General features: G+C 40.5%; 2 protein-coding genes across 4 annotated transcripts in view; one reads left to right on the plus strand and one right to left on the minus strand.

Annotated features, from left to right (window-relative positions):
• On the minus strand, positions 1 to 9637 carry bap1 (BRCA1 associated deubiquitinase 1). Of its 2 annotated transcripts, none has more exons than XM_086086425.1 (17): positions 8818 to 9637; positions 8510 to 8539; positions 8348 to 8402; positions 7581 to 7713; positions 7372 to 7491; positions 7042 to 7103; positions 6807 to 6949; positions 6618 to 6696; positions 6418 to 6541; positions 4922 to 5060; positions 4677 to 4840; positions 4228 to 4361; positions 3677 to 4140; positions 2406 to 2644; positions 2237 to 2329; positions 2073 to 2145; positions 1 to 1814 (listed from the first exon to the last, which is right to left on the minus strand). In XM_086086425.1, the coding sequence occupies exons 1-17, from the start codon at positions 8852 to 8854 to the stop codon at positions 1681 to 1683; spliced, it is 2223 nt and encodes a 740-aa protein (XP_085942551.1). In that variant the 5' UTR covers positions 8855 to 9637; the 3' UTR covers positions 1 to 1680. The 2 variants fall into 2 exon arrangements, with proteins under 2 accessions (XP_085942551.1, XP_085942550.1); XM_086086424.1 differs by having other exon boundaries at positions 2406 to 2647; positions 8818 to 9635.
• rad54l2 (RAD54 like 2) overlaps positions 9239 to 22541 on the plus strand; it is a 17640-nt gene continuing 4337 nt past the window's right edge. Inside the window, exons 1-21 of one of the 2 annotated variants that reach the window (XM_086086422.1) lie at positions 9239 to 9409; positions 11473 to 11701; positions 11784 to 12081; positions 13168 to 13304; positions 13416 to 13550; positions 13756 to 13988; positions 14088 to 14270; positions 15360 to 15493; positions 15578 to 15774; positions 16254 to 16596; positions 16685 to 16862; positions 16938 to 17135; positions 17230 to 17348; positions 17712 to 17830; positions 18747 to 18846; positions 18958 to 19163; positions 19246 to 19418; positions 19788 to 19984; positions 20103 to 20281; positions 21391 to 21480; positions 21559 to 21651. In XM_086086422.1, the coding sequence (XP_085942548.1) occupies positions 11524 to 11701; positions 11784 to 12081; positions 13168 to 13304; positions 13416 to 13550; positions 13756 to 13988; positions 14088 to 14270; positions 15360 to 15493; positions 15578 to 15774; positions 16254 to 16596; positions 16685 to 16862; positions 16938 to 17135; positions 17230 to 17348; positions 17712 to 17830; positions 18747 to 18846; positions 18958 to 19163; positions 19246 to 19418; positions 19788 to 19984; positions 20103 to 20281; positions 21391 to 21480; positions 21559 to 21651 (3490 nt within the window). In that variant the 5' untranslated portion in view covers positions 9239 to 9409; positions 11473 to 11523. Of the gene's footprint in view, positions 9410 to 9862; positions 9924 to 11472; positions 11702 to 11783; positions 12082 to 13167; positions 13305 to 13415; positions 13551 to 13755; positions 13989 to 14087; positions 14271 to 15359; positions 15494 to 15577; positions 15775 to 16253; positions 16597 to 16684; positions 16863 to 16937; positions 17136 to 17229; positions 17349 to 17711; positions 17831 to 18746; positions 18847 to 18957; positions 19164 to 19245; positions 19419 to 19787; positions 19985 to 20102; positions 20282 to 21390; positions 21481 to 21558; positions 21652 to 22541 lie in introns of those variants that run through there. The other variant, XM_086086423.1, reaches the window with a different exon arrangement.

The raw sequence follows: 22541 nt of genomic DNA on the forward strand, positions 1-22541 counted from the left end.
TTCACTTTGAGAATTGATTTTATTACAGTATAGAAATGGCAAGCACAATGGCAATAACACTTGAGCTCAGGGAGTTCCGTTCCTGCTGAGCAGAGTAACAGATAAATATGTACAAGACGCACACATACACACATGCAAATTATTTTTTACGCCATTCTGAGAACTTTTATAGATACAAAAATAACAACAGATTATCTTTTACAGAAGACTGAGAAGAAGAAAAAATATATAGCAAGCTGAAATGTCTCAACAAAAGGGTAACCTTAAAGATTAAAACTGTATTGGAATGAACATTTAAAAATAGTTGCTGTGTTATAACATTTTGGTTAGCAGATGTATTTCAACACAACACTTTCTACAGGAATCATGCATGACTGCGACAGTACTAAAATTGTAATATCTTCCAAACCATGTGAAAATGGGAGTCTAATGTAAAACTTTGGAATGTTTGGTGGTCATTTAAATGTTTGAATTTTTCTGCCAAGTGTGACAAAATCAAATTATTGTTGCACTCCAACTTGGACTTTTTATGGCTAAGTGAAAGCTGGCTTCACAGTAAAATGTTAACTACTTTTATTGATGAGGCCTGGAGATCAATGTTTTATATAAGATCTCAATACTGGAAGATGGGGATGGGTAGTCATAATATTTATATAATGGACACTTTGACCAACTTGATAACTGGTTTGTCAGATCACAATATGATTTTAGCAGCTATTATTGATACAAATTTTTCATGAACCTAAAAAAACAATTACCGGTACACAAAAAAGTTTACCTCTCCATAGATTAATACTCAAATCAGCCAAGTAATAAATCTTGATCTGGCTGCAATGGGTATATTTAAAGGACTAAGAAACAGAGTACTGCAATTCAAGCGATGCGCACAGCAAAGGCTACATACTACATCCATATGATAACCAAAGCAAAAGGCAATCGTTATTTGATTTGGAAACAAATGAACAGCTTGTTGAAATCTAAGAATATCTCGAAGAACAATGCAATGTAAAAATTGGAAATCTAATAATCCCAACGTGATAAACTTGCAAATGCATTCAATAATTATTTTATGGATTTAGTTGAAAATCTCACTGAAATTTTTAATCAACCTGGTTGGGGCTTTTGATTTACAAAAAAAAGGAAAAAAAATATTGACATCATCACTAAATTTAAAACGACAAACTCAAAAGTCCTTTAAAACTTGGATAGTTCTTTCAAAAATGTACTGTAACATTGGCTGACCCACTGAATACTTGCAAGTTCTCAGAAATGCGGAAACAAGCATAAGACAGACACTGAAGAATTCATAATTTGTGGTTTCTTGAAACTGCTGACCATAAAACTGTAGAGAAGTGTACAAAACTCACTCAAAACTTTGCGTGACCAATGAGCATTCAAGTTAACTAAATACAATTACTTTATTTCCGTATTTACAATTTGTAAATAGCAGTATACAGCATTACTAAAAAGTAGTACATTTATACACACACACACGATAAAAAAAACTGAGCAAACCATTTGGTCAATTTTATGAAGAGGACAAGGCTGGGACTAAAACGCCACAATGAACCAGAAACATGATGACGTTCACGAGTGTGGCGATTTCTGTTTAACCATGATGATTACGATTGATCCTTACAGCGAGACGTGACTTTACTGAAAAGATATGACTGCTTAAAATTACTGGCGCTTGGCCTTGTAAGGTCGCGAGCGTTTCCTGCGATCGGGCTTCCTTTGTTTGTGCAGACGGCCGATACTCACTCCCTGCCGACGACGCACAGAAATGTTCTGCTCCACGAGGCTGGCTAGCATCCCTGCAGAGATCAACCAATTTAGAAATAAAATATACAGCAGCAGGCCGCAATGAAACTCATTTTTTTGTTTTTACTATGCAAATTATTTGCAAATGATCATTAGTGCTCTTTTATTTTGGGGGTACTACAGCTGTAAATCTGTATTGACTTTGATATTGATTATTTGCCTCAATGCAAGGTCTGTCAATTTAAAAAAAAAAGAAGGAAAGAAAGGCTAAACATATAACGCCATTGGACAAGAGAGAAGACAATATTTACCTTCTTGGGCCAGCATTGATATAAAGGTGCAAATGAACTCATCATAATTATGGGTCCTCCTCTGATCGTCAATCTGCATACGGGAAGACAAACATTTTGATGAAAATCCAATACAAACTGCCAGCCAAATGACACAAAAGTGGTTGTGGATTTATTAAACCCACTTTGTATTTCTTTCTTTTTTCTACTTCCTCCTTCAGATACACTTCATAATTGGCAATGTCTGCCTCGACGCACTTCAGCAGCGCGAGCAGCTCCTGCAATTGACAGAATAGTGTCTTAATTATGTTGCTCAGCTCTACACACGGCAGAAATGGTCATTTCTGGACTTACTTTGGGTGAGTACTTATCCCCCGGGGGCTTGCTGTCTGCAGCCGGCTCGAGCGCATCAAGCTTTTTCTTGCTGGGTTTCACATCTTTTGCATCTTTGTTCTCCTCCTCCTCCTCCTCTTTCTTCACCTCCACAGATGGTCCTTTGTCCTTCTCGTTCGTCGTTTCCTTCTCCGCTTGATCTTTGTCCTTTATCTTCTTCTCAGGACTGCAAGGCGGTTTAACAGCATCTGCAGCCAAATCTGCTATAAGGGCAAAAATAAATATAACAAAAACAACTGTTCAAATACATTCTACGTATGTAACATCGCTGGACAATATGGAAGAAATGCAACATAAGTAAGAAGAAGAGACAGACGAGATATGTTTATTAGTATTTTAGCTTCTATGCAAATTTCCATTACTTTAAGGGGGAAGTCAACCCTCCCCCCAAATTTTTTTTTACAATAATTTGCTCTATGCAGCCCCACTAGTCAAACACAGCATTCTGATTATTATCGTGTTTGTGGAATATGAGTTAAGCAGCAAAATCCACCTGTTGTAACTTATCCATCTCAAGTGGCGGCCATTTTGCCACTTGTTGCTCAGGACTCAGGTAACGACAAATCACGGCTCAGCTTGTGAACTTTACATAACCAAGCTTAGAAAACAGGTGAGCTGTGATTGGTTTCCAGTGTCCTCAGCAACTGTGATGATGACAGCAAATAGCAAAATGGCCGCCCCCGAGATGGACAAAAACAGGTGGATTTGGCCAATTCATTCATTTTCCACAAACACAGTATTAATCAGAATGCCATGTTTAGAGTAGTGGGGGCGCATAGAACATAATAATTGTAAATTAAATGTTTGGGTTTAATTTCCCTTTTAGTGAGTAACAACCACCGTGAAGCAAGCACAATGTGCCTCTTTAATAAATGTGTGTGAGAAGTGTGTTTAAAGCGCTTGTGAGAGGTAAAACTAAAAATATATTATATGGTGTTGAACTTCAAATGTTATTTTTGTGTAATACAGAAATATGAGACCAAGATAATTAATAAAGATGCACAACATGAACTGATATTTGAATCAGTTTTAAGCCCCTTTTTTTTCTCCACTCGAATTGAACATGTTAACAGTGGAAAAAGTATTCAAATAATTTCTCTTTGTGTCTCATTTTTGTATACTGTATTACAAAAACCTGGCATTTGGACTACAGCTATTGCTGTTATATGCCATGGACATACAGTAAAACTGATGTTTGAATTTAAACCACAATGAGCAACGTGGATACTCACCAGATGGTGGAAGAGAATAGATAACTCCATCCTCCAGCAGGTGTAGCAGGGCCACACTGACAGACGGCCCCAGTTCTCTTACAGCACGATTATGTCGAGCGTCTAGTCTAAGCAACTCGTCTTCTCCAAACAGCACGCGCGACAGATGGGATGCTACGGGACTAGACGGACGTGTGGCGGCTTGAGAGCGTGCGGGTGAGCGAAGCGGCGAGTTAAAGGCGCTGCCAATCTCCGAGGCCGTGTCGGTGCTCTCGTTGCTGGGTGTGGGTGAGGGCTGCGAAGCGGAGGTGATGCAAATGCCGCCAGTCCGGCCTTCGGTGTGCACAGAGAGCGGTGTGTTAAGGGCATCTTTTTTTTGGACCTCCTTCTTCAATTTCTCAGCCAAGACACTGAGGGCAATCTGGCTCTCCATTCCAGTGACGACCCTTCCTGTTCGTGATCGCAGACTTGCCTTCCGTCTGAACCTTCAGAAAAGAAAATGTTTATGTAAATTCAAGTGCTCTTTGGTGTGGTCATGAAGAAGACAGAGAAGAAATCCTCAGGTAACTAACCTTGTTGATGCCCCTGCAGGTGCTGTGACTTCCTCCTCCTCATCCTCATAGTCATCTTCATCCTCAGAGTACGCTGGCCGTGCAGGTCCCAGCACTCGAGAACGTCCAACACCGGCAGCAAGATCCTCCTCTTCCTGTCAAAGTATATTCAGACAGATTGCGTTTAAAAATAACACTTCCTGACCTTTTTAATGCCCTGTAGGGGGCAGTATTTTCTGTGGAACTGGGTTTTTACCAACATCTTTAACATATTAAAAATACTGGAGATGTCATATAATCTCACTCTGAACATTCTCCAGAAGGTGACAAAGGTTGAAGCTGTTTGGTACAGAAAAATGCTTGACATTTGTTGGATCTTAAACATACAAACATGTAGTTCCATACTGGCAAAAGGTGAACGTACATTAAAGATTCAAGAGCCATGACCCCCCCCCCCCCCCCCCCTTCACCTGCATCGGTGACTTGGCGTAGTTGTGATTATCAAGGAAGGCAGGTAAGCGTTGAACGATAAGGTTGGTGACTTGCTGTGTGCTTCCTCCAGGTGCTTTTCCAGTGGCCTTTCCTGAAGGGTTGGGGGCAGCTTTAGATTTCCCTCCAGCCTCATCTACGGCATCTATAAAGGAGATGGTATTTTATCTAAAATCCCTTGTTTTGGTGTCAACAAAGATATTTACAAGAATAGAGGAAGAAGTACCAAGGGAAGCTTGATCAGTCCCTTGGGATGGCACTGGCTCGTCTGCTTCTTTCTTGTTTGAATTGGTGCTGCCATCAAGCGTGGAAGAGTCCTGCTGTTTCTTGTCATGGACAATCTCGGGCTGGGTGAGTCGGATCATCTGCAGACACGACAAATTCATTATTATTATTTTTTAAACAAAACATTATTTTGATAACAAACACTAAGCGGTGTTGATGTGCAATTTTCCAAGTACAATTGTTAATTATTGGTCATTTTAACAGCTGTTGACTCCAACTTAAACAAAAGAAGAACAGTAAAATGGGGGCGGGAGGATAGTGTAGTTCACATAGCTGACTAATGCAGCTAGAGTGGGTTTGAAGTTAAACATGTTGAAAATTTCTTTGCGACAAGAATAACATCTTTGCAACCTTTTTACAAACCCCGACTGAAACCCAAAATTCGTTACGCTTGAAAGCATTCACCGCTCGGTGAGATATCAGCTTTCTGCTCCAGCGCCTGCCATGACCCGGCGCACAAGATGGATGTTGGATTAATATCGTTTTATTCCAGGCCTGTATGTATCAAAATGCCCATTACAAAAAGTGCTTATCAAATTCCAACACGGAGAAAATGTTATGCTATCAGTCTTCCATGGATCGGAGCTTCAGTATTTACTGATCTACTGTATGTGAGTTTTTAAAAAATAATCCTGTGTGCATATGTGTATTGTGTTTATATACTATTGTTGGGACTAGGGCTAGAACGATACGCCAAGGTTAAGATTTGATTAGCATCTCAATTTTTGACACACAATTCAAGCTTTCTTCCTAAATAAATATATATTTATGAATAAATTAATACAATAACATAATATTACAAATTAACGTATAATATTTATTATATTACTTTATTTATAACAACATTAAATGTGTATAATTCATTTATAAAACATATAAAGTTGTCAAAGTAGACTGTGCTTGTGATTTCTTCCGTGCCCCACTTAAATTCATTTTGGGACTGTGTCTTTGAAGGTGCATTAACATGCTGACCGTGACTTGGGGTTGTTCTTTGAAGCACGTTAACGAATTGCACCCATACTGCTGACATAAATGAGCTTTAGTGAGGAGTGGCGGGGGTTCCTCAATTTCAGGGTTATTAGTCGTGCTAGCTACTTGTATGTTTCATCCTCTCCTCTGGTCTACAATCCTCACGTAGTTGAACAGAACTAGCATTAGTGGTAGCCGCAGTTTTGCTCACTCTGGTCACATGGAAGAGGAGTACTGAAGAAATGTATCTTCAATCCTGGGTTCCGTTTTTTTTTATTTTTTTTTATTTATTTTTTTTATTTTTTTTATTAACTTAAAATAACAATAATAATGTCAAAGTCTTAAGTTTGGTAGCACTGGCCTCAAATGGTTGTATCTACATTGGAGGAACAACTCTCAGACTTGGACAATGGGCATGTTGCGAATCTGCCCTTTCAAAGAGGGCACAGGTTTGTGTCCATTTCCTACCTTCTGTAGACCTTCCAGAATAGTCTGTCGATTTTTCTTTAAAACCTCCAGCTTGGACTCATACTTCATCCTACGGTCTGGCACCACTGCCATCAAGTTGAAGCGGATGTCATGATATGGCTCACTGTGGACGAGAGGAGCACAAGCGCTGACAGTGAAGCTCGGGAGACGCCTTTAGGAATCACAAGTTCAACACTCACCCAGCAGTCGCCAGGCCAATCCTCTCCATGATAACCCGCCGAGCTTTATCCGTCCATTCCTCCTCCTCTCCCCATGGCCCTAAAAGTGTTCAGCAAACATTACACATTCCTGTTTATGACGTTTAAAGTGCCAAAATTCTACTAACAGACCAGTGAGCAAATACTTGTACTGAAGCATCTAAATCTTACCGTGGTCAATCGGGTAGGCCTTGAGGCCATCAAGTTCAAAGAGGCGATCTTTGATGGGGACATAGCTCACAAAGTGGAAGGCCTCCATAGTTCGCACTGCACTTATCCCATTCTGTTTCTCTGGCAGGTGCCGAGGCTCCGGTCTTCACAGAAACAGAAAGGTAGTGCAATCTCAACAAAAAAAAACTTTTCCAACATAGGATAGAACCATTTACTAAATGTAATGTAACCCTACCTGGCATGGCTGTTATGTGCTCTGGCCAGCTCAGGGGCATTTCCTATGGCATAACCTTTGCTCTGTAAAATAGATGCCATTTTAGACTTGTATGTGATATTAGCAAGCGGAATCACGCAAATTCATACTGTCCATTTTGTTCACTTTCATTATACTCTGGGCAATGACTGACGATTAATTATGATGCTAGGATTTTCCTGATCCCTTAAATGTGTCTTATAGGAAAAGAGAAGACTCACACAAAAAACAACATTCTACACAAAACTAATCTATAGAAATTATTAATTTAGTAAATTATTCTCAGACATCCTTATGTCAGAAAACTCTTACCTCTGGGCTGAAGCCTTTTGTGAAAGCTTTCATGCGACTCAGGGTGATGCCAAGCTCGACACCACTGCAATTCAAAAGCACACTCAGCAAGGCATGAGTGGCACATGAATTTGGGATCAGCTAAAAGGAAAAATTACAGCAAATAAGCATTCAAATGGCATTTCACTAATTTCATTATGAATGTGTTTTTGAGGTCCATGATCCATTACCTGATGTGCAAAGAACATATCATTAACGATCTCCTCATCGATGACGGAGGTTTCATCCACCAATGTATTAACTTTCCTCCTGGATCGCCTCTCCTCAATCCACTTAAACAAAAAGATGAAGCCATAGACGGGGCTGGAAAAGAAAATTAAGCATCCCTCGTAAATGTTCAAGCTTACAGAATTTTAGGCATGGGTATACAGGGTGTGGTCAGGGAGGTTCCGGGACTGGTGTCACATAAGATATATTTCAAGCCCAAACGACAAACTATGAGTTTTCCCGTGAGCCAAACAATTAACCAGAAACGAGATTCTGCAGTGTTTGCGTCCTTCAGTGCGCGACAAGAGCCAAGAGTTGTAGCAGGACAACTTGTGGCTACTTCACCATGACAAAGCACCTGCTCAAATTGTTCTGAGCTTACATCATTTCCTGTTTGAGCAGAACATCACCATGCAGAAGCAACCTCCCCAATTCACCCAAACAGGTGTGATTTTCTTGCTCTTTCCCAAGTTTAAGGAGGTCATCAAGGGTGAATATTTGGACAACATCAAGTTGGCTGTGAAGAGTGTGCTACCGAAGAATCTTTCAAGAAGTACATGAATATTTAGCAGAGAAGGTTGGGAAAGTGTTTTAAGACTCCATCTTCAAATATATTTATTGTGACACTAGTCCTGGAACTTTTCTGATGCATATCATATAATTTTGATTTAAACTACTTCAGATTGTCCTCATTATAGTGATTAACTTGCACGGCTAATAAAACACGTACCTTTGACACTTGCTTTGAAGGTCATATATTTCCTCGACTTGTACGCCTTTAACACCTGCAGGAAACGTGAAACATCTTCTCATTAAATAAATTTCCCAGTAAGGATTTAAATGTTTTTTTTGTCTTTATTACAATTCCAGACATAAAGGTTTAACTACTCACCAAAATCTTCAACGAGCAAAGTGAACAATCCTAATAATAAGGGGGAAAAAGTGCAGTTAACCCAACATTTAATATCTTTCATGAGCGAAAGCCAAAAATGATGGCAGTCATATTGTGTACTATAGTGAAGATGATTAAGAAAAGACAAACTCGATAGCTCCCCAAACGCGTGGTAAATAAACTGCACACAAAATACTGTAAACGGATGATAAATATGCATCTTCGTAGCATCATGCGAATGGGGAGCTGTTGCTTGAATGAAAAATCAACGCTAGCTGTCGTAACGTTACTGTGTTGAAATAACTCACCTGGGTCGCTCTCCAGCTCCAGCCACCCTTTGTTCATGTTTGCGTCTGCACTCAATGCACACTATCATTTAAGCGGTGTTATTGTCCATGTCCATTGTCCACGTAAAAATCTTGAAGGCACCTATTCATTCACCATACAACTACGAGCTGAAGATAAACACAAAAGACAAGAATCGGACGCCTACAATTTACGTCATCAACAATCGACGAGCTGTCGCACACAAAAACAATTCTAACCTCATTTTTATGGAATTAGAAAATATATACGAAATAGTAAATGTAACACAGTTGCAATAATTAGATACTTAGTCGGTTCGTTCAAAAAATATAGCGAGCGCAGATAATGAAATACAGTACCCGCATGTACTTAAATTTCATTCAAGGGGTTCAGTTTAGTTTGCCGGCGGAACACGACTTCGTTCGATGCAACACTCGGAGGAAGAAATACATTGTAACACTGGGGGGAAAAAATTGGAAATGAGAAGAAACGTTTATCGGTTTACTTTCATAATTACCCTGCAAATGAATTGATCGGCCGTTGTGTGCATTAACATCGACATTTCCAGAAGCGTGCAACGCATATACTCTCACGGTATGTTGCTAAAATATATAATGATGGAGCTAGTTCGCGCGTCTTACTAGCCGAGAATGTTAGCATATGGGTAATTTCGACTAACGTTAGCTGCCCGAGCGTAACACACAGTACAAAAATACATGCTCACTATCAAAACCAAAAAATGAACCCCGTTGGTTACGCAAATGTGTTTTCCTGTAAAATAAGTGTGCTGCTCAAATGAACACGAATAGTTGGGAGCGGGGGGTTGCAATTACGTGTGCTGTTTCATAACTAGCTAGCGTGTTGGTCTGCTGCTTGAGGCAGGAAACAATAGTACTGTAGTTGAGTTATACCAGAAGGTAAGTGCAACGATTGTGCGTGCCATATGGCTGTTCATCAGCTATTACATAACGTAGAAAGTGTAGCTTTATCTTTGATTTAGCTGCTTATGCATCCCTTATTCAAAGGGAATCGGGGGAAAGGCATTCAGTTGTCATTATTGATAGTTCATCCACCTATTTTCTTATTAATTTGACGATCTGGGAGCTATGTAAGTTTTTTTGTTCATATGACTGGGCCACTACAGTGCAACTGTGAAGTATGTACAGTGTTTCACTCTCTTTAAATTATTTTATGTTACAGCCTCATCCCAAAATGAAATAAGTTATTTTTCTGAAAATTCTGCACACAACACCCTATATTGACAAAGTGTAAACTTTTTTTGTTTTTGATGCACCTTTGGCAGACATTACAGCCTGAAGTATTTTTGATTACAAAGCCACAAGCTTGATACACTTTTATCTTTGGGCAGTTTCGCCCATTCTTCTTACTTAGCGGCACCCCTCAAGCTCTATCCATCAGTTTAGATGGAGTGCGTCTGTTAACAGCCGTTTTCAGATCTCTCAAGTCTTCAAGTCTGACCTCAGGCTGGTCGTCCTGAAGTCACTCCTTCATTGTCTTTGCTGTGTGCTTTAGGGTCGTTGTCCTGTATGAAGGTAAAGCTGCGCCCCAGTCTCAAGTCCTGAGCACTAGTCTGGGGCAGGTTTTCACCCTGGCTGTCTGTACATTGTTGCATTCATTTTTCCCTCGATCCTGACTAGTCTACCAGTTCCTACAGCTGAAAAACATCCCCACAGCACGATCCTGTCACCACCATACTTAACTGTAGGGATGGCATTGATGAGTGGTGTCCGGTTTCCTCCAAACAACACGCCAATGTGTACGATATGTGTCTCATCAGACCGGAGAATTCTCTTTCTCATGGTCTGAGAGCCCTTAAAGTACCTTTTGGCAAACTCCAGGTGGGCTGCCATGTGCCTTTTATTATGGAGTGGCTTCCAGCTACTCTACCATACAGGCCTGATTGGTGGAGTGCTGCAGAGATGGTTGTCCTTCTGGGAAAGTTCTCTCTCAACAAAGGACCATCGGAGCTCTGACAGAACGACCATTGGGTTCTTGGTCACCTCCCTAACTCCGGCCCTTATCCCCTGATGGCTCAGTTTAGACAGTGGGAAGAGTTTTGGTGGCGGAACTTCTTCCACCTACGGATGATGGTGGCTACTGTGCTCATTGGAACCTTCAAAGCAACTTTTTCCCAGATTATTGCTGCTAAACAATCCTGTCTCAGAGATCGACAGACAATTCCTTTGACTTTGTGCTTGGTTTATGCACTGATTTGCGGGACCTTATATTGAGAGGTGTGCCTCTTCTAATCATGTCCAATCAACTGGATTTTCCACAGTTAGACTCGAGTTCATCTGTAGGAACCCCTCAAGGATGATAAGTGGAAACGTGATACGCCTTAGCTCAATTGTGAGCTTCATGGCAAAGGGTGTGAATGCGTTTGTAGATATGATTTATTTTTAATAAATAAGGCAAAATTTCGAAAGCACTTTTTTCACATTGTCATTATGGAATTTTGAGCCGAAAAATGAACTTTTTGGGAATGAGGCTTTAACACAATAAAACGTGGAAAAAGTGAAGCGCTGAGAATACTTTCTGGATGAACAGCATTTCCTTTGATTCTTTAATATCAAATGCATTGAAATGTTGCATAAACTTCTCTTTTGAGTGTGTTTCTTTTTTGTTGTTGTTTTTAGGACCCCTGATGAAGGTGTGCAGGTAATACTTTGAAAGCCCCCTAAGACACCATGTCTGAAGAGGTCGTTTCAGAAAGTGACCTGGAGGCTAGCCTTAACAGTGAAGAGGATTATCAGGAAAATGACGAAGAGGAAGACAATGGCGATTTGGAGGAGGAGGATGAAGAGGAGGAGGAGGAGGATGATGATGAGGATGAAAACTATGGAGATGACGAGGATGACAGTTTGGGTAAGCGTTTCTATATCTCACTATCTCATGAATAGCAGATCAACTCAGTCAATGTAAAACTGATATATTCTTCTCTTCAAAGAAAAACCTTCAAGCGCACAAAGCTCGAATGACAAAACTCACAGTCGAGACTCCAACTCCGCTACATCCGGAGAGCCTTCCTCGGCGCCACCGTCACGGCCGGCCTCCAGGGCGTCCTCCAGGGCGTCCTCCAGACCAAACTCTCGCTCTCAACTTCCGGGCAGCCCTGGCAAATCAAGTCAGAGCAAGAAAACGTCCAGCAAGTCAAAGAAACACAAATCTTCTAAACTAACCAAATCTTCCAAGCCTTCAAAACGGTCCAAGCTTGTAAAGCCTGCACACATGAGGAAAAATATCAGGTGCGTATGTGTTTTATATTTCCTGTCAAATAGATCTTCTTGACACGTTGTCAATCATACAAAAAATTACACTCGTGTGTGACATACACAGACACACAGTGTATGCCTCTTGACCACTGCTTGAACCCCTGACACTGACTCACTGAGCCCCTCGGCTTTGACCAAACACACATTAAGAAGCACTGCACTGATGCGATTAGGACAATTTATTTTTATTGGAAATTAATTAGTATTCTATCATTCTTTAAACCAAAACACCATGACATGGATATTAATGCTTCCCAGTAGGGGTGTAAATTGCCTCGTACCTGGCGATTCGAACCTTATCACGATTCATAGGTCACGATTCCATTAGATACCGATTAATCATGATACGAATCTATAAGTCGATTATTGCCTCCTTTTTTTTTTTCATTATTCAAAATTTTATAAATACTATTCAGTAGTGATAGACAAATGAAGCTTCATGAAACACTTGTGATACTGTTTGACTTCTCTAGATTGCACTCATGGTTTAAATGGGCCAGCTAGCTAGCTAGCTAGCTAACCATACAGCCAGACAGATAAATGAAGCTTTCTGTAGCACCTGATATTTTTTGACTCCGATATGAATCTAAGTCGATTATTGCCATTTTTTTTTTCATTATTCAAAATTGTGAAAATACTATTCAGTAGTGATAGACAAATGAAGCTTCATGAAACACTTATGATACTGTTTGACCCCTCTAGATGGCACTCTTGGTTTAAAGGTGCTAGCTAGCTAAACAGCTAACCAGACAGACAGACGGACAAATGAAGCTTCATGAGGCACCTGTGATATTTTTTGACTCCTCAAGATGGCACTCTTGGTTTAAAAGCTAACCTCAACTAAGATGTTGTGTTGAATATTTCCATAAAAAATGGATGTTTAAAAATCGATTTGGCCGCATATTGAATCGATACAAGAATTGTGCACGGTAATATCGCGATATATTGGCGAAACAATTATTATTTTTTTAACACTCCTACTTACCAGTATGCTGCCCCTCATTTGAGGTGAACCACTCTTCGTGTCAAAGTTTCCGTATTCGTGTTTGTCTCCAACAGAAAGCTGCTAAATGAGGACCAACTGGAGGCTGGAACCAAGGCTGCTCAGCAGGAAGAGGTGGAGAGGCTGAAGCGTCTGGAGCAACAGAGGAAAGACTTCCCTACACCAGCTCCAACTTTACTGGAGTCCCAACTAGGTTTGTGTTGTTGTTTTTTTTGTCCTGTCTTTAAATAACTTTGCCATTTTTCAGAGTACTTCAATGAGACTAATTAAGACGATGACTTTTTCATTCCCATCATTCCAACAGTGGACCCAACTTCCATTTTAGGAGAGGTCTCTCACTTGGTCCCCGCCCTTCTCTGCAAGCAGGATGTGATCTGTCTGGACAGTGATGAAGACGAAATCATCGACTCAAAACTCCCTGAGATAGCCATTGGAGATGGTAATCGAACTCATGCCCAATTGTCACTTTAATAAATAAACAGTGCGTCTCAGATACACCAATTAACTAGTGTCTAGAAAAATTATAATAAAAGTTTTATTTTAATGACATTATCTACAATTGAATAAACAAATGCCCCCGGCCACTATAGAAGGAAATACGGTATATGCGGCAAGCCCTTATGCTCTGTTTATTGATGGCACAGATATAATTGAACTCAGCTCAGGGGACGAGGACGCCCTGCAGATAAGCAGCGAGTCGGGTGATGAGGAGGACGACAGTAGTCCCGCCGGCACAGAGAGCAGTGGAGCGCACATCAATGATGCTGTGAACTTGCCTGACGCCCAGGGCCGCGTGATGGTTAATATCAACCACCCTGCGGAGGAGAAAGACATTTATCTCGCACCACAGCTGGCAAAGGCTGTCAAACCTCACCAGGTATGTCCACGGTGTGCTTTATTGGACAGCTGCCAAAATGCTAAATGCTTGTCCTCCAAGTGTGTCAATGTGACATTTTTCCACTCGTCTTTTCCCCAGATTGGTGGTATCAGGTTTCTGTATGATAACCTGATTGAGTCTTTGGATCGTTACAAGACCAGCACTGGTTTTGGTTGCATCCTCGCTCACAGTATGGGGCTTGGCAAGACACTGCAGGTTATTTCCTTCATCGACATCCTGCTGCGGAATACTGAGGCGCACACCGTCTTGGCCATTGTTCCTGTGAGTAATTTTAGTGTATGTTGTCTGGGCACAGTTTTTCCTATATTTAGTAAAGTTGGGAATCTATGGGTACTTCACGATTCACTTCGATTCTGATTCAGTGGCCTAGGATTCAATTCGATTCTGATTCCGATGCATCACTACATCGGCTTGCATTTTATAGTCCATGTAAAACACTGGTACCTTTTTAAAACAATTGCAGACCTCAAGGAAGAGCAATAATTTATATTTCACATTTTGACTTACTGGCAAGGCAACCTGGTTTACAATAGTGTGTCAACACAAATTTCAAAACATACCAATGGCGGCATTTGTCTAACTTTTCCTATAACAATACATTTACAAAAACATATTTAATCCATCTGATTTAGCGTAACCTGTGTTTGAATACTTGAAGGCGCAATATGCAGCAGGCAACAGTGTTTTTAAGTTATTTTTATTTAATCTTTAAAAATCGATTTTTAATACCTCTGAATCGGTTCAGAATTTTTTTAATATGCCAATCAATGCATCAAAAAACTATTATTGTTTTAAATGAAACAATTGCTCCAAACGATTACTCGATTATAAAACTAGTTGTTGATTAATTTGAGAATCGATTACAGTGTTCCCTCGCTATAGCGCGGTTCACTTTCCGCTGCCTCGCTGTTTCAAGGATTTTTTTTTTTGTGCAATTCTGCATGCATTTTTATTTATTTTTACTGTAATGTACCTATTTTATAAAATCTATGAAGGTTTGAACATTGAGAATGTTTAAATGAGAGAAATGTTAGAAAATGTAAATGCCTCGCTGAGAAAAGTGTTTATACACACTGTGGTGAGGGTTTTTCGAGCCTTAAAACATTTATAATAAATATAAAACATAATGCTAACTACTTTGCGGATTTCATTTATTGCACTGTACTTGTTGATTAATCGATTAATTTTGACAGCTCTAAAATGGTTTCTTTTTGATGCCACAGTCATCCGCAATATTTTGCTGTCGGCATCGGTTGAGTTTTCTTACTTTCTGCTGTACACACCTCCTCAATCACATCTTTTTCCTACTTTCGTCATTGATCTCTGATCTCTTTGTTGCACTCATTTTAGGTCAACACGCTTCAGAACTGGCTGGCAGAATTCAACCTGTGGCTCCCACCACAAGAAGCGTTTTCCCCTGACACGGACCCCACTTTGTGTACTGGACGTACATTCAAAGTTCAAATCCTGAACGATGAGCACAAGTACGGTGCACGCCACAGAGCACATAAACGGTCGCGCGTCCAATGTTTAAAGTGTTGATCAACCTCTGGATGTTTGTCCTACAGAACCACGACGGTACGGGCTAAGGTGGTGGAGGACTGGAGCCAAAATGGAGGCGTGTTGCTAATGGGATATGAGATGTACCGCCTCCTGACAATGAAGAAGAGTTTTGTTACGGGCAAGAAGAAAAAATCAAAGAAGCCTGTGGGGCCGGTCATCATTGATCTCGATGAGGAAGATAGACAACAAGAACTCATGAAAGGCAAGTATAATCCATTAGTATATAATAGCAGTGTTCTGATGTGTGCTTAAAGGGGAAGTAAACGTTAAACATTTCTTGACAATAATATGTTATATGTGACATTCTGATTAATATTACATTTGTGGAATATTGAGTTATGAAGCAAAATCCAGTCGTTTTTATCCATCGCATGGGGCGGCCATTTTGCCACTTGCTGTCGACTGAAGATGACATCACAGTTGCTCAGGGCTCGGGCAACAACCAATCACTGCTCACCTGTTTTCTGAAGCTGAGCTGTGATTGGTTGTTGTTACCTGAGATCTGAGCAACTTTAATGTCATTTTCACTTGACGTCTTCTGATATTGGTAAAAACTGCTGGATTTTGCTGCTTAACTCATATTCCACTAACACAATATCAACCAAAATACTGTATTTAGACTAGTGGGGCTGCATGGAACATATTATTGTAATAATATGCCATTATTTTTTTTAAATGTAGGTATTGAAAAGTCGATTCTCCGACCTGGTCCGGATGTGGTGATCTGTGACGAGGGCCATCGCATTAAGAACTATCATGCCAGCACGTCGCAGGCTCTGAAGAATATCCGTTCGAGGCGCAGAGTGGTCCTGACAGGTTACCCGTTACAGAACAATCTCATCGAATACTGGTGCATGGTGGACTTTGTTAGGCCCGACTTCTTGGGCACACGGCAGGAGTTCAGCAACATGTTTGAGCGGCCCATTCTGAATGGGCAATGTATGGACAGCACGCCTCAAGATGTCCGCTTGATGCGTTACCGTAGCCATGTGCTGCACAGCCTGTTGGAGGGCTTTGTTCAGAGGTGAGCAGGATTGCTAAATGGGCTGTTTTTGGAAGAAAAATAACTACTGCTCATTGTTATGATTTTTTTTTCTCTCTCTGCTTTATAGGCGCGGCCATGATATTCTGCAGCACCAGCTTCCCATTAAGATGGAGCATGTGATTCTGGTGCGGCTGTCTCCTATACAGAAAGCGCTTTACACCGAATTCATGAATCGCTTTAGGGAGGCGGGAAATAATGGTTGGCTTGGCCTAAACCCTCTCAAGGCCTTCTGTGTATGCTGCAAGGTAAGATTCTTGAATCAAAAGTGTCACGCAGGATACGCCTTTGATCATTGAAACTGTTGTTCATCTTCACGCTAGATCTGGAATCACCCCGACGTGCTTTATGAAGCCGTACAGAAAGAGAATCAGGCAAACGAGCAGGACTTGGACCTTGATGACATCGCCAGCGGCCCCAAAGGCAAAGTGTCAGACTCCAGCAACAGCAAAGCCAATAACATTCCGCCCATGCTCAATCCCTCCCAGGATCGAAGCAATCAAGTCATCACTTATGAATGGGTATGAAGCAGTGACTGTTTAAAAAAAAATAAAAATAAAAATGCTACTTATCATTTGCGCGCTCTCAACTGTATTATTCTCATTTCTGACACAGGCAAAGGAGATCATGTCACATTATCAGATAGGACTTCTGGAACACTCTGCCAAAATGGTGCTGCTCTTTCATTTGATTGACGAGAGCGTCAGAAGAGGAGACAAGATTTTGGTCTTCAGGTAAGTGGCTTTGGTGTCTGTTGCCTGAGACTGAGCAACTGTGATGTCATCTTGAGTCGACAGCAAGTGGCAAAATGGCCACCCCCTGAAATGGATAAAAACGTTTTGATTTTGTTGCGTAACTCATATTCCACAAATGTAATTTTTTAATGTAATGATTAGACTGGTGAGGTCACATATAACATTACTGTCAAGAAATGTTTACGTTTGCTTCCCCTTTTAAGATGTCACTTAAAAACATAAATTTTACAGTAAGATAGAGATACAGTATCGATGATCTGATAGTTAGTCATATGCATGTATTCACCTCAAATGGCGGCCATAGCTCATTCACTTCTTTAATATCTCCTCCTGCATTGCCAGTCAAAGCTTATCCACCCTGACAGTCATTGAGGACTTCTTATCAAAGAGAGCCATTCCATCGCAAGACGCTGCTGCAGAGTCTCTGAACCCCAACTGGGTTCGCAATCTCAATTATTACCGTAAGTTCTGTGCTCTTAGAATGTATTGTGTATAAGATTGGGGGGAAAAGTATCTTAACTTATTCACTGCCATTAACGGTTCTCGACGTCAAATATTCATTTTAACTATTCCTATTAGTTTAACATTTTTTCCCACTTTTGTTAACAAGAGTATTAAAACCTAGAATTTTTTTATTGTACATTTAGAACAGATATCAAATTTGTGATTAATCGTGAGTTACCTCGTGAAGTCATGCAATTACGATTAAAAAATTTAATCGTCTGACACTCCTAATTTTTAATAATCTTTTCTTCTTTTTTAATCGCGTCAGGCGATTAAAATTTCGTATTGTAATTAATCGCATGACTTCAATAGTTTACTCAGGATTAATCATACATTTTGTATCTGTTCTAAATGTACAATAAAAACATTTCTAGGTTTTCATACTCTTATTAACAAAAGTGGAAAAAATGTTAAGATAATAAAAATAGTTCAAATGAATTTTTGACGTCAAATGCCGTCAATGACAGTGAATGAGTTAATAAATGTTTGAAAACAGGTAAATAATTAAATGCAAATGTAACTTTGACCTCAAATACAACTGAACTGTACATAACTACGGAAGGGGATCAGGGCCAGTACAGAAAAAAGAAGTTAGCAGGATTCTTTCTCACTTTTATCTCAGAATTGAAAGTCAGAATTATGAGAATAAAATGATAATTCTCACTTCAAAGTCAAAATTCTGAGATCAAAGTTAGAATCCTATCAAACCTTTTTTTTTCCTTTTCTAATCCTCTTCCGTACTTAACAAATGCACTCTTTTAGTCATCCTTTTGATACCACTAAAGTGATCCTGAGTACTACTCTTTGAGAAGCACTGACTGCTGTTAGAAATAAATGTTGTTGTTTTTTTTTTTTAAATGTGTTTTTGTGTAGGACTGGATGGGAGTACATCTGCCTCAGAACGAGAACGCCTAATCAACCTGTTTAATGACCCAGAGAACACCAAATCGTTTCTCTTCCTGCTGTCTACCAGGTGTGTGTCACAGTTCTTCCTGCATCATTTCGTTAAACGTCGTTCCCTTCCCCCATTGACGGGCAATAAAACCTGTGCATCTTTGTACCATTTTTGTTGTCCTCCCGCCAGAGCCGGTTGCCTGGGTGTAAATCTAATTGGAGCGAACCGTGTCGTCGTGTTCGATGCGTCCTGGAACCCCTGTCATGACGCCCAGGCGGTGTGCCGGGTGTACCGCTACGGCCAGAAGAAACCCTGTTACATTTACCGCCTGGTTTGTGACTTCACCTTGGAGAAGAAGATCTATGATCGGCAGGTCTCCAAACAGGGCATGTCCGGTGAGAAAAAAAAAAAGAAAGAAAGAAATTGAAATTGTTTTCTGTGTTCGCCAAAGCTCACTATGCAATGCTATGATTGCAGACCGGGTGGTGGATGACCTGAACCCGGCACTAAACTTCACTCGAAAGGAAGTGGAGTCGTTGTTGCATTTTGTTGAGGAGGAACCTGAAATGGACAAGATAAGTCTGAGGACTTTGGAAGATGAGCCAGTCATCTATCAAGCCTGTCAGCTCTACCCTCACCTCATCACTAAAGTACAATGACTATTCTATTATTATTATTAGTGAATAGGGATGTTCAATGCCATTTGTTTTTCCAGACTCAATACCAGTACAAGTTCTCTTGCGTCACCAATATCACTAGTACTTTGTTTTGATACATAACACCCCCCCCCCCCCTTAAAAAAAACCTGACAGATAATTCAAGTAATAAGGAAGGACCTATATATCCCACTATAGAATGTTTCCTCAAAATTGCAAGAAATGAATGGCAATTTTCTCATTTCTAGTTCCTGATCATTAAACGGCCGCGTTGCGATTACAATACCATGAAATGAAGGTATCAGGGTGCATTGTGTGTTTGATGTATTTGGTAGATGTCTTTCTCTCCATTTGTGTCTCCAGCATCCTTTCCAACATGAATCTCTGTTAATGGACCGGAAGGAATCCAAACTGACCAAAGCGGAAAAGAGAGCAGCCAAAAAAAGTTACGAGGATGAAAAACGAGCCTCCGTGCCCTACTCTCGACCCTCCTACGCCCCTTATTATCCAACAAGCAACCACGCGCTTGCTAACATACCGGCATTCAGTCAACGTGGCTGGTGAGTTTCACTATATTTAAATCTCGTCTGACTAGCAGTTGACAAGACGTGTCGGTTTGCTTTGCCGTGCAAAGTTCAGTCATAGTCAGCTGATCAGTTCATTCATTCCTATTTCCAGGCGTCAGATGGCCCGGCCGGACGAGAAGCCAGTAGCAAGTGTCAGGCCGATCCAGTCGACGCCGATCCCCATGATGCCTCGCCAGGTTGTCATGGGCATGGGCAGCTCCCCTGGCAGTTTGCCTGTCAATTTCCTGCAGAAGGCTGGAGTTTACGTTCAGCGTATTGTCACCACAACTGGTACTGTGTAATGTTGTTGTTGTTGTTTTTTCAAATTCTGTTATTTTGAGTATAACACCAACAAAATTAGCCAATGCTAAACAGTTAGCAATCATGATTAGCATTAACACGCTGGCAAATACCATTTAAGGTAAACAAACACTAACTACCATTTAGTTCACACACATCATTATATCTACATGACTTGAGTTGAGTGGATATAACTACTAATTATTATCTTCTGTGCGTGAGTATTACTAAACACAACAAAATTAGCCTATGCTAAACCGGTAGCAATTGTGATTAGCATTAGCGTGCTAGCGATGACCATTTAAGGTAAACAAACACTATCATTTAGTTCACACATACACATGTAATAGTGCCTTATTAAAGTCACTTATAGATGATGCTTCAATAATAATCTATGAGGAAAAGTGGAGCCGAGCTGCCTAAATAATTTCCTGTCCACTGCGTGCATCTGCAAAAAAGGTCCGTGTAGAAACCTGGACGGCGATGACGCTTTGAGACATTTTCAGTCCACCTATTTTTAAAGTCGACTTATCCGACTTGGTCGATTTATTTAATTTTTTTATCACAGTCCTAATTTTGAGTAATTAAGAAAAGGGCTGCAGCTATCAAATATTTTTGGAATCTATTATTCTACTAATGTTACAGTAGATTAATCGAGTAACCAAAAGTCCAGTTTGGGTCACCACCCTCAGATTCTACACTATAATATCTTTGACTTTGAGTGTCCTGGCCTGGTGAGTGACATGGGAGTCAGTGAATGAGTGTAGAATTTGCTGCTGTGTGTTCAAGTCGGGCAGGCCGCTGTAGCAGCTTGTGTGTTAGTATGCTTACTACATGTAGCAGTGGTGGGAGCATTCCCATTTGTTCTAACTAGCAGTGGTAGGCTAAATGAGTTAGCGTCGATACCTTGCGTTGGCGATTGCTGACATGCTGTTGCAGTAGACGGATTGCACTGTCTTCATCAAAATGATCACGGCAAGGCTCCGAGGCAGATGTTTAGCTTTTTTTTTTTTGTAATCAAATTATTTGAGTTATCTGCTTAATCATTTCAGCCCTAATTAAAATGTGTGTTTTCATGTTCCATGTCCGTAAATCTATAGACATTCTCATCCCAGGATCCAACAGCACAACAGATGTCCAAGCTCGAATTCGCGCTGGCGAGAGCATCCATGTTATCAGAGGATCCAAAGGTAGATGCAACCTCCTTGTTCATTCTGTATTCATTATATGTGTACCGAGTCCATCATCAGGCGTTTTCATGTCCACAGGTACTTACATAAGGACGAATGATGGACGAATTTTTGCAATTAGATCTGGAAAAATCACTAGACCATCCGTCGGGGGTGCCACTGTTTTCAGAGGTACACAGGCATCTTGATTTATTGTTGTAATTAAACAACGGGTTCCATCTGTCATAATTCTGAGCGGAGGCAGGCGAGTGGGGTTGTTTTTGCGCCAGTGGCGGAATAATACAGCTTCATATTATCAGACTAGAACACATTTCCCCTCATGTTTACTGATGGGATTGTTATTTTGCTAAACGTAGCCTTTGTAATGTACCATAGCCACAGTGATGCATGGCGGCGCAATATCAGGCTTTTGGGCTTACTTTTCCTTTCCCTGCAATCGGAGCTTTAGGATGGAGGCATTTCCAAAGTCATGGCAAGCATGACAATGACCCCCAAGCATACATCCAAATCAATACAATATTGCCCTTGCAATCTGAACTGCGTCACATCATTGTTATTATTATTATTATTATTATTATTATACACAGTTGCTGTTGTATTGGAGTGTTCTACATTAACAAATGATTGATGGTGTGTGTGTGTGCGCACATTGTACATAGAGTCTGAGCGCCTCAGTACGGCAGTAATAGTCGCTCGTTGTAGAGGATAAAGAATATATTCCCGTAAGTATTGTTGCATTGGCTACATGTTGTGCTACTGCTTGCTTTAAAGGGTTTTAACATCGTGACACCAATGCTGTCTGTTATCTCAGCTACGCCGTTTTCATTGTGTGTTAGCATTAAGCTAATGGGTCGTTCTTTGCAGACGATAGCGAATATATGGCTAAGTATTGTTAGATTGTCTGTCTACAGTGGAAGCTCACTATTTGTTGGTGATAGGGACCAAATAGTGAAAATCCATATATAATTGATGCCTTTTGAAATGAATTGAAAAAAATACAGTGTGTTGCAAAAGTATTAGTTCCCCTTTATGGCCAAACTTAAAGATATAAAATTAGATTT

The sequence above is a fragment of the Leptonotus elevatus genome, chromosome 10 (genome assembly GCF_054856555.1).
Source record: "Leptonotus elevatus isolate MCC_2025b chromosome 10, RoL_Lele_1.0, whole genome shotgun sequence".
In the NCBI taxonomy this organism is placed as follows: Eukaryota; Metazoa; Chordata; class Actinopteri; order Syngnathiformes; family Syngnathidae; genus Leptonotus; species Leptonotus elevatus.

Excerpts from the sequence above, each read along its gene's own strand:
- bap1 (XM_086086424.1), bottom strand. The coding sequence starts at position 8,854 with ATGAACAAAGGGTGGCTGGAGCTGGAGAGCGACCCAG. Across the intron at positions 8,403-8,509 it reads TTTGCTCGTTGAAGATTTTG|GTGTTAAAGGCGTACAAGTC; the intron begins GTGAGTAGTTAA and ends CGTTTCCTGCAG. Across the intron at positions 6,542-6,617 it reads ATTGGCCTGGCGACTGCTGG|TGAGCCATATCATGACATCC; the intron begins GTGAGTGTTGAA and ends TCTCGTCCACAG.